This window comes from Impatiens glandulifera, chromosome 3, assembly GCF_907164915.1.
Source record: "Impatiens glandulifera chromosome 3, dImpGla2.1, whole genome shotgun sequence".
Lineage (NCBI taxonomy): Eukaryota > Viridiplantae > Streptophyta > Magnoliopsida > Ericales > Balsaminaceae > Impatiens > Impatiens glandulifera.
Genome location: NC_061864.1, coordinates 58394703 through 58407471, shown reverse-complemented (window position 1 = coordinate 58407471; position 12769 = coordinate 58394703). Strand labels below are relative to the sequence as shown.

The 12769-nt window shown below is 28.2% G+C and overlaps 1 protein-coding gene across 1 annotated transcript; it reads right to left on the bottom strand.

Moving 5' to 3' along the window:
• Positions 1 to 2538: 2538 nt before the first annotated feature.
• On the bottom strand, positions 2539 to 5110 carry LOC124930883 (probable polygalacturonase). Its single transcript, XM_047471253.1, has 4 exons — positions 4976 to 5110; positions 4552 to 4878; positions 4106 to 4472; positions 2539 to 3318 (listed from the first exon to the last, which is right to left on the bottom strand). The coding sequence occupies exons 1-4, from the start codon at positions 5012 to 5014 to the stop codon at positions 2606 to 2608; spliced, it is 1446 nt and encodes a 481-aa protein (XP_047327209.1). The 5' UTR covers positions 5015 to 5110; the 3' UTR covers positions 2539 to 2605.
• Positions 5111 to 12769: the final 7659 nt, after the last annotated feature.

Genomic DNA, 12769 nt, shown 5'->3' with positions numbered 1-12769 from the left:
TTTGGAATAAACACGGGTATTACCCTAATAATTCTTTCCTCAAACGAGGCCTCAGTGATTTGTGCCATATCTTTTTTATATTTCAAAATCATCTTCTATTTTGTATTAGGGATGTTAATTCCGTCCAAATGGAATCAAGTTGAGTAATCTAATTATTTTTATTTTTTAGCAGTTGGTTATGGGACAATTTGTACATGCTCTATCCAACCACAGCACATAGAATTATCTCATTTAAATATAAACAAATACAATATATTTTGAAATGTTATTAATATGAGTGGGTTAGTTAATAATGTTAAATCATAAATAATAGAAAAGTAAGAATTTTAATTGACTTTTAATATATTATTAATATTTTTTATTTTAATTTAGAAAGTTAGAACACATTTTTTAAACTTAAACAAACCAATGACCTTCATTCTTTTAATTAAGATTTTTATCATTGTAACTATCCTAAATTTTAATATTATATTATATTTATTTATTGTAACTTATAACAGCACACTAACTTTTTAAATCATATTTTTTAAATTAGTTTTTTATTTCTCCTTTCTTTTCTACCTTTGTGGGAAGATTTACTTTTCTTTTTTTAAGTTATAATATTTATATTAATGTCAATATTAATCATTGGTAAAAGAAAAAAAAAATACAAATCATTAAATATATTGGCATTAGTAAAACAGAAAAATTAAAAATAATTTTCCATATTTTCTTCTAAATCAATAATTATGTTTGTAAATATCTATACTCACCGGCAGGGGCGGAGCAACCTATGGGCTAGGTGGCTCCAGCCCCACCTAAATTAAAATCCTAAAATAAATTTTTTTATATATGTGTTTGACATGTGATTCTTAGCCCATTGACTATATTATTGAAATATGAATATGAGGTTAGGTGAATACATAAGATTTATTTATATAAAATTTTGTAAATCATATAATAAGATTATTTATTTTAAAATTATATTTATATAATAATTATACATTATTTTTTATTTATTTCAATATAATTAATAATACAAATTATTTATAAGAGTAAAATATAAAAATTAAAATAATAATAATAGTGTTTTATATTTCTTAATTTTAAACTATTTCAAAAATTTATAAGAAAATATAAATTAATATTAATAAACAAGTTAAAATGAAGAATTTGATATCCCTACTCAAGAATTTAACAAATCTCCTAGAATTGATGTTGATGTAAGTTCTCTTAAACTTGATCCAACATTACGTATTCCGATATGGAAATATCCTTTTAATCAAATGGATGAAATTAGACGAGCTTATATCAAGATGGGGTCATATCAACCTATTAAGGATAAGTACCCGCTGACCAAATTTGGAAATCAAAATCGACGGTTCCAAAGTCATTGGTTTAAGAAATTTACTTGGTTAGAATACTCTCCTTTGAAAGATGCTGTTTTTTGTTTCCCATGTTTCTTGTTTTAACATAAGCAACCCAAAAACCTACATTTACAATAGATGGATTCAAATATTGAAAGCGAGTTAATGATGAGGATAGATGCTCTTTTGTTATGCATATAGGATATAATATTTTACCACATAATAGGGCAGTTGAATATCTTGATAATTTAATGAATATCCTTGTCATATTAACAAATATTAAATGCATAGTCTTCAGATGAAAAACAAAATAACAGATTACGGCTTACAGCAACTATTGAAATCACTCGGTGGCTCACTTTGCAAGCGTGTGCATTGAGAGGGCATGACGAGTTTCCATCTTCTAATAATCGTGGAAATTTTATTGAAAAAAAAACGGAACATAGAAAGTTAAATTTGAGATGCAAGTTGGAATCAGCCCCAGGTAATTTTTCATCCTGGCTTCGTTCCTGCTCACGGATAAGTTCGGTTGACAATTTATATAATAAATAATTGATGAATGAATTGACAAATAAGTGTTTTTATATTTTGTAATATATAACTTAATGATAAAGTGGAATGAATATTATTAAATTTTGGTTGAGAAATCAATCTGAATTAAATAACTGTTTTAACAAGTGATTTAAAGATAAACTTACATAATTTATTAAAATTTTATTTCTAAGAATATTTTTTAATTGTTTTTTTTTAATTTACTATATATTTGTTTAATTTTTTCATTTTTTAATTATTATATTATATATATATATATATATATTGTTTAATTTTCAACAATTAAATTAATAAATCGACCCAACCAAGTCGTTAAAAAGTTTGAAGTACCGACACCAATGGTCAGACCATACCCCATTTCCAACAACTTCATATCACCATCATATCATCAATGATCTGTAACAAAAACTATTCAAAATTAATAAGTGAAATGCCTATTTTCCACGTGAAAAATAACTTAGTATGAAGCCCTTGAAACCGGTATTCATATTTTCCCATAAAATTTATTAAAAGTTAAACCAAATCAACTCTCCATAAAAAAACAAAAAAGAAGAGGAGAAATAGAAAACCATAGAAAACAATTTCATAATAACAACTTTAAGTTCTTAACCTTCTAATTGCTGGAAAAAAAGAACATGAGTAATCTAATAATTGATCTTTATTCAAACTTAACCAATTATTTCAAATTCTTCTAACCTTAAATCTCCTCAAAAATACTTTACAATCTCATAACAAGTCCTCAATTCAACATTATCAATAGCCAAGTTATCCAAAGGAAATTCACACCCCCCTCCCACATCTCCACCTTGTTCTTCCGGCAACAAATCACACGGCCGAGGAACCACTCCGCTAGTAACTCCGGCGATATCCGTACAAGTCCATTGAACCTTCTTCGCCGTCGGAGCCAATTGAATAGTAACATTAGAAATACAAATCCCACTAAAAGGGTCTCCAGCAATTCCCTCCAATCTCGCAGCCATCGTAACGTTTTCCGCCACCATATCTCGATAATTGATGTTTCTTACAATCGGATACGCATTCGGATCGTATTTGTCGTCTGGATGAGACCCGTAATTACCTGTCATCCAAAATGCCCATTTCATTGTTTTCATTGTCATTCCTTTTACGTATATATCTTTGACAAATCCTCCCCTTCCAACGCCGGTTTTGATTCGAACTCCGGATTCGGAATCGATGGCTAGGATGTCTTCGGCTCTGACATCTTGGATACCGCCGGACATTTCGCTTCCGAGAGCGATAACTGCACTTGTCGGAGAGATGCAGGTTAGACGTCGGATGAGGAGTTGTTTTGTGGGCATCGCGAACGCGATGCCGTACTCGTCCCAACCGCTCTTGACGGCCACGCAATCGTCGCCGGAGACTATGTAACAATCTTCAATCTTTGTGTTAGTGCAAGAATCTGCCAAAGATAAAATTGAAGCATTTTTTTATATGATTGAATATTGTTAAATGAAATATGACAAATAAAAAATAAAATAAATCTTTTTTTCTAATATCCTTGGTATTTTTAAGAAAATGCAAAAAAATTTAAATTGTAGGACTGTCTAATCCGAATCGAAAATCAATTTACTACCAAATCAAATAATCGAAAATTTATAAAATAGTTGCTCGGTATAGTAAGGTAAAAAGATGCAAATAATTTATCACTTATAATTGATACCTATACTTCCCTTAATAATTAAGTTTTAATTATTGAATAATATTTGTTTTTTAAAATTAATATAAAATTTTCAGAATAATTTTTTGGTACAATAATTTTATTACGAACAAATAAAACTGATTGAACAAACTAAACCGATCGAAACGATCTTCTAACCCACAAGTAAATCGAAATCCACGGTTTGAAATTTTCTTAAACCAACTTCAAAGATTTAGTTTCATTTCTGTATCTATTGATGAATTCAACCCTTTACCCTATTTTTGTCAACATTTGTATGCTTCTTTGATCTAACTAAAAATCTTGTTTGATTTTGGGTTTTTTTATTAAAAAGGAATTATCAAACAAAAATATAATTAATTTAACTTTAATAAAATTTAATTTTGAAATATACTAGAACATTTTATAAATTTAACTCAAAAAATTAGAAAACCAATTAAAAAGATGAATGATATGAATATTTTGAGTTAAATTATTAAATATTTTTTATTTATTTTACTTTTACAATTTAAAAATGATCTTTCTTTACCTGGGTTGATACCATCGGTATTAGGTGACCGGACCGGTGCAAGAATTGTAAGTCCCCGGATAATGACGTCACTACAATAAACAGGATGAACATTCCACGACGGCGAGTTGACTAAAGTGATATCCGATATTTGAACATTCTGAGAAAACATTATCTCAATCAAATAAGGACGTGTATATTGAAGTTTTCCTTGCCGGAATTTATCCCACCAAGGAGCTCCCTGGCCGTCAATTGTACCATTATCTCCGGTGATGACGACATCAGTAAGATTTGTTCCAAATACAAGACTAATATGTCTTCCACCGACAGCATCCCTACCACGACCATACGACGGCAACGGATCTATAACCGGCCACTCATCCACTTCCTAAAACAAATCAAACCGCCGACAGTCATTAATTTTCAAATTTTATGTGTTTTTAATCAAGTTTGTTTCTTTTTCTAACCTGGGTAGCGAGAAGAACGGCGTCACGATGAAGAAAGAGAGTGAAATGGCTGGTGAGATTGAAACTTCCGGTTAACCATTTTCCGGGTGGTACAAAGAGAAGAGATCCTCCTTTGCATTCAAATTGACTTAGATGGGTAATTGCTGATTGGAAGGCGGCGGTGTTTGAAGTTACGCCGTCGCCAACGCCGCCGAAATCGATTAGCGACGCCGTGTGGGATCTGCAGTTTATAGCGTTGTATTCGAAGCAGTCTACTTTACGATGTCTTCTTCCTTGAACGTTTTTAGTGCAAACGAGAAAGAAACAGAGTAATATGAAGAAAGTCGCCTGTAATTCAGTAAAAATGTAATCTTTTTAGTTACAGTAGAGAGAGAAAGTTAGAGAGAGAGAGAGAGATGATAATGGGAGAAGGGTTTTGACATACATGACTGGTTCTGGTTGAGAGATTCTTTAGAAACTCCATTGTCGTCTCCAAAATGCTTAATTTGAGAAGAGCATGTAATTCACAGTTTTATACACAGAAATAGAGAGAGAAAGAGAAGAAAAAAAAAAGATTTGTGATCTGTCTAATGAGGAAATTCAATTTTATTTTTTTTAAACAAAAGAAATTAGTTTATTTCATTTTATTTTATTAAAACAAAACACCAAAAATTTTAGAAGAAAATAGAAAACAAATGGTTTAGCAAGGAAGAACAAATATAAACATAAATTTTTCTCTTTAACAAAAGTAAAAAAAAAAAAATTGGTTCAAACAAAATTATAAAAAAACTTGTTATAAAATTTAAAAATTTATAAAAATTAACTTTTTACATCAGTTTTATCTATTTCAAGCTTTAAATTAATACTTTTTCAGTTAAAAATAGATGTGACAGTAATAAGTACACTAATTATTTCTGAAAAAGTTATGTTTTTGGATATCATGATCTAAAAATACACAAATATATATATTTAGCTAGAGACTACACAGATTAAAAAAAATTCTTACTATTTTTTGATAAGGTGTGTAATAAATCATTTTTGAAAGAAAAAAAAATCAGATTTCAAATTTCAAATTGAATGGGTTATAAGTGATAATAAAATCAGGTTTCAAAACTAAAATTGAATAGATAAATATAATTTTTTAATAATTATCTGAAAATAAAAACTTGAAACTAACTAGTTATGTGATTTAGGAACCAGTCACATTAGTCAACTATTATAAATTTAGCTTACCTGAGCTAAATTGACTATATTATTTATTTTATTTTAAGGGGATAAAACTTATTTCTATTAACTTATTTAATCGTGACATTGGCAATGGAATGGTAAACAAATTTTATTATTTTGCATAACTCAATAGTCTAATTAGTTATATGCCTATATATATAACCAAAATAATGATAGGAGAGCGACGCTAATATTGCGATCATCACCTGTCAAGTACATGAAAAAATAAAGTATGATAAGAAAAAAATAAAATTTATAATCTAAAATGTTAAAGAGAGAAAACTATGTTCGAGAACATTCTGTCCCGAACAAGACTTTCTTTCTCTAACTTTTTATATTATATTTTAATTTTTTTACCGTCACTTAATTATTTTGTCCACGTGGCTGTCAAATGAAGGATCGTGGAGTAGCTGCCTCAGCGTCTCTCTATCATTACTCATATATTTACGGAATATATAATATATATATATATATATATAAATATATTATATCAATAATATATTCTAACACATCCTCACTGAGACTGTCTCGAAAATCTTCAAACAATACCAACACTTGAATGCCCACAAGCAATATTTTCAAGAGACGAAGGCGTACGTGGAGGCACGTATATCGTTTGGTACGTGGAGGCACGTATATCGTTTGAGTATCCGAAGTGACAAGTCCATACCACTCACCTATGTTACCAGTAGTGGTATAAGTGAGACGGTCAAGCATTTAGAATTTTATATCATGTTTGGTTGTTATTCGGGTATTGCTGAGAGGTCCGAGAGATAGACGTGGGTCATCAGTAGTAGGACCTCCAACATGCAGAATTTTAACTTGTTTCGGAAATTGAATATCATCATGAGTTAGGGTGGAGGGAGTTGAGTTGTTGGAGAGTCACCAACATGTATTGAGTACAAATAACAAAGTAGTACACCAAGAGTGACTCATAAACTCTCTTGAAATACCCCGCCGAAGCCAATGTATATGAAATGTGTATGATATTATAAATGAGTTGTTGCAACATCTCACACTCATAGTAAACATACTCCACGTTTGGGAGTGGCTGAAATTTAGCGCCTACAAGTCTAGAGAACTAGAGTAGGTCATTCCTCTCGGGAGTAGAGGAAGTAGCAAGATGTTGGAGATGAGGCAAACCATCTAGATGTTAGGTGTTTACTTGAGAGGGACAGACAAGTGGATCACAAGAACTAATGCTCGTTCACGATGTTGGTTTTCACCGTCACGATGACCATGATTGAGATGGACGTCGTCGGATAGAGCAACATAATTGTCGAGAGAAGGAAGAGGTCCAATGAATAGGTAAGGGCTCGACGACACGGTAACCATTAAGGATGGAAAAAAGTTACCAAGAGAGAAGATGTGTGCAATGCTAAGATGTGGTACCAAGGTGCGGAAAAGAATATAAAACAATCATGATAAGGATTTCTTTAAAGAAGGTATAATAATAAACTATTAGAGCCATTCATCAATGTCTAAGATAATCATTGATGGAGGCAACGCAAAGACTATAAATTTGTGCTCAAGAATGTAACAAAGTTTTGATATCATAAAAGATATTTATTCCTTACATAACTTAACAACAAAAATTGTGGTCTTCTAGCCTACAGTTGTCCTAAGAGCATCTTCAACCGATATCCAAAATCAAACCCAAACCACCTTTTTCCTCTAACCGACACCCAAACTCAAACCCAAAATGGGGTTTCCACCATTTTCCCTCTTTTGCAAACGCATATATATGCGTTTGCACGGTTCATCAATCTCAGAAGTTTTTTTTCTTCTAATTCACCCTTAAACTTAATTTAGGTATATTTTATACATTAAACTTATTTATATAATTTATTATTTTAATTTACTTATATAATTTTATTCATTTATATAATATTTTTTATATAACATAAATTTATAATAATGTTTAAAAAATTATAATAATTTAAAAAAAATATATATTTTAGTTTGTGTATTGAAAATTTTGAATCATTATGAAATATTTTTAATTAATTTAAAAACAAATTTAAAATAATAGGGTGATATTAAATTCTTGTGGGGTAATTTATAACTTTGTAAAATATATGGATTGATATCAAAAAGTTATAAAAGTTGATGTAAGGAAAAATATTCTTTTGGTTGAAGAATAATTAGTGTTTGATGGAACATCTACACCAAAATGAGTTTGAAAATATGTTTTTCGGTTGGAGATGGTCTAAGGGTATGTGGGACTACAGAATTCAATGTGAGGCATTGTCCGAAAGACACAACAAAATCTCCTCCAACATCATCGGAAATCCTTTAAACGGCTCAATAACTTTGAAAACCTCTTATGACAACAATCACAAATCATTTTCAGATTTGGACAAGAGATATGAAAAATAAATCGGTCAAAAAGGCAACACACATCCGACAGTTCATGTACAATTCTTATGCCTCCAACTTCAACAAGTTCAAACAACCGTTTAAATAGATGTCGTGGGTCAACTAACCACCAAATAGTCACTACAAACTCAACAACAATATCAAATTCAACAACTAATTCTGCATTTGTCTAGTTGCATACAAAATCGCCAAAACCGACATCAAAAGAGCAACTGCGGAGAGTCAAGCATCAACAACAATGACAATATTTTTAAGCAAAAAAAAAAAGACTAATAATGTATCTATCTTACTTCTTTTTCTAAAACGATTTTTTATATATGTATTTCAAAATAAATTAACAATTTCTTTGTAAAACTAAAACATTTATACAAATTCATTAAAACAAAAATGATTGGTTAATGCTTTGTGTACTCCACTTAGTGCACTACACGTATTTGAAGAAATGAAATAATAATATTAAATTCATTTGAAAACATCTCAACTAAATATGGGATTACATTTGAAAAGGGCATAATATTGATTCATATTTTGAAATTTTTATAATCATATCAGATCCATATTAAAAAAAATAAAATGTTTCCAAATATGCAATAAATTTGGTCAATGGTTCTTATAATTAATTAAAAGTGGGGAAATATCTTTTATTGTAATAAATAAATGACAATTGATTTAAGAGAAAAGATATGACAGGACAACCATACAAATATGTGTATTTTGACTTGGAAATCAAAGATCTAGCCATTTAGGAAGTGCTGAAAGAATTTTGGAAAAAAAAAATTGTAAAGCTTCAATTAAAATCAAAGAAACCGAATAATTGAATCGTTGTAAATCGAACTGAAAATCATTATCGAGTTGTTCGGTTTAAAAGTAGTTCAAACTCTAAATAGTTAATTACAATTTGCATAGGTGTAATTATTTATTTAGTAGTAATTTTCAAATGATTAATAATTTGTTGTTGAATATATACTATATTATTAATTAGTATTTTTTTTGAAAATATAGATTTAAATGAGATTATATTTTGAGATATATTAATTAATTTATTAAACCCTTTCTATTTAAATTCAAAATTAGATCCAAACACAAATAAGAAAACAGTCATTACTATATTAATGAAACAAATTAGCTTTTCACTTGTAGCTCTTGGAAGATAATGGGCAGTGGAATGTATTAGGTATGCTCTCTCTCACACACACATAGGTACCATTTATAAATGTTTTTTTATATATCTGAATTTGAGTCTTAGAATGAGTTTAGATAAGAAGAAATGTAAATGAATTAATGTTTAAAAGGTTATGACTCAAACATTATATTCATCTAAATCTATATCAAAACTTTATATACTAAAACAAAGTATTTTCAAATCAATATATCACAATTTCTTGGTCAGATCAAAAATATTTTCAAACTGGTATATTTTAAAGCATTGAATTATTTAGTTAGTTGATCACTTACCTCTCTCTCTCACACACATAATAGCGGGGTGCAGTGCCCACTTTGTCCACTACTCTCTTATCTTAAAGCTTCAGTTGTTTTTTTTAATTAAAATCTAATATAATTAAAATTTATTTCATTTACTTTAATAGTTAAAATTTCAAGATTTTAAATAAAGTTAACCAATTTTAGTTTAATTAAACTTTCAAATTAGTTAAACAAATTATGAATTATGATAATAAAATTTTAAAATTTATGATTTATAAATAATTTTTAGGATTTTAAAAAGTAAAAATGAATAGTGAATTTATATTTATAAATTTAAATAAATTAATTATAGAAATAATTTTATAAATATGATTTTCTTTATTATTATTTCAAATTTTAATTAAAATTAACAATTCTGGTTTAAGTCTTCTTACTATTTTAAAATTTGATAATGAAATTTTACAATTTTACTAATTATATATAACTTACCTTTTATATGAAAAGATAGTGAATTTATAATTAAAAATTATTATTTATTTAAATAAATGAATTATAGAATTTTGTTTGTTTGTAAAAGTAATATAAATATATATATTAAAAAAACACAATAAAAAAGAAAATTAAAAATTAAAAAAAATGGTAAGTTATTATTTAATTATATATATTAAATAATAATAATATATAATGAATATTTGTTTTAAGATAAATTCTTATTATTTGAAATAAATTTTATATTATAGAATTGATAAATGTTAAGTTTTTTTTTCTTATTAAATATTTTATTTTAAGTAAACAATTTTAAATATATTATACATTCTCTATCCTGCTTTCATTAAATTCATTAACTAAAATATTTAATGTTTAAATAAATATATTATTTTATCACAATGTATTAAAATATATTTAAGTCCTTTAAAAAAATAAAATATAATTTTTTAAAATCACCTTCTATCAAATATTTTAATTTTTTTAAATATATACCTAGAATTTTTAAGTCTTATTATATATACATATTATTGAAAATATGATTATAAGTGAATTTAGGTATCAAAATTGTCAATAATGGTTAGATAGAGATCCATTATAAAATATGTGAACTGTGATTTGGAACATGACGAAAATCATGTTACTTTTCAAACACATGCTTGGAAATGAACCCCTAGCTCAATTTTTGTCTTCATTGTGAATGAATTTTATGCTAGACTAATGAATGAATCTTCTCTCTAAATTTATGTTTAACCTTTATTATTTTTAAAAAAAAAATTTATTTCAAGTTATCAAACTAAATAAAAAACAAAATTGAAAAGAGAAATATCATAATACAAATTATTTGAAATATTCATCGAAGATCATGTATCCATATTATCAAGGATGAGAATTGAATATGAGAGGTATCAAGCTTAACATTGATATCACTCTTTCTTTTAAATTTTAGGGGGCATGTGCTTAATACACCTTTTCATGTTATTGGCTCTTTCGTTTATATGTAGGAATTTCATATTATTTTTAATTATAAATTATAGAGGGGATGTCCAGTTCACATCTTTTAAACCCTATCTATCCTCATAAGTAGGATATAGAATATCATCCCTAGGCATGTTCAACTAAAAATAATTGTAAATGTGTCTTATCTTTTTGAATATTCCTTCTATTTTTTATTCACATAAAATAATTTTCTTCTCCACCATATAAACTTGGTCAAGTGACAAGGAAAGTAGTACATTTGATTATTAGTTAGATGTCTGCCACCACTTACTTTAAAGTAGCCTTTTTTTATTTTTAAATCAAGTTGCCAACTAGTTTTAAGGTCACATTTAGCAACCACTACAAAGCCCCACCCCAACTACTTATAGGAACCTCTCCTAACATTTCACATAGACAACCACTTAAATAAACTACCTTTTTTTCCACTATGGAAGAAATAATACATGTCTTATTCTCATGCCTCAAAATTATTCTCTTGTTTGCAATACAAGCAACCGGATTAAAAGCTCGCTCACTCTAAATTTACATATATATCAAGACATCGACCCACCAACATAAATCTCACTTGAATTGAACATGAGACCTCAAAATAATATACCCTTTAGGGTATTTCAAGAAACGATATTGGATTTAAAAATATCTCCTTCACAACTCACAAGTATTTTGTACTAAACATTCCTAAAGAATTTAGGCAATGGCTTTGCTAAGGTGGAACTTTAATTTTATCACAAAAGACTATGAAAACAATCAAACAGTCTAGACAATAATGCAGGAGAGATCATAGTGATGAACAATAATGTTAATGAGGCTCTTAGGCTCCATCTACAAGCCAGAATATTGTCTTGTTTAGTGTGGGTTATTTTTTATTAATTCAAAACTCTTTCATCACTTTATTCAAATCATCAACCAAAATACTTATTTTAAATATACTTATGCCATTATCATTTTATCGAAATAACCTATATCAAACAATGGTATTTGGAAATAACCACTTGGTTGTTCAAATAACCCTAGATTAAACATGGCCAATAACAAACAATTTTGCAGCAACCAATATATAAAAATTTATGCCTCTATCATTTTATCCAAATAACCTACATCAAACAATGTTATTTGAAAATAACCACTTGGTTGTTCAAATAACCCTAGATCAAACATGGTCAATAACAAACAATTTTGCAGCAAACAAACCTACTATAGAAAAGAAACAATTTACCCATTTGGGGACAATTCCCTTTTAAACTTGTTTTCTATAAGGGTTATTGAGATTCAAAGCCAAATGATTTCCTTCATAATATAATAGAAGTGCTTGGCTGGCTCACCATATGAGAATTTTTGTTTACTATTTTGGTGTTTCTTTGAATTGAGTTCTTTCTGATTTTCTTTGTAACTTATGACTATCAAAGTTTGTGTTTCACCGTAATTTTGCGACCTTCGCAAAAATACGAATTAATGAAATGATTATATCCTTAAAAGGAAAAATAGAAATACCTGGCTGTTGAGTACCATCATGAGTGCAATCAGTTGTTGACCTTTGTAAGAGGGATACGACATGATGAATGATCATATGGTTAAACATATAAGAATGTGGATCAGGTACAGGTAAGATCAATATCAAACAATTTTCACAACAAAATAAATGAAATGATTTTTGAGTTATGTATTATGTTTTAGATGTCATGCAAATATTCATGCATATACAAAGCCCTAGGAAAGGAAAGATGGC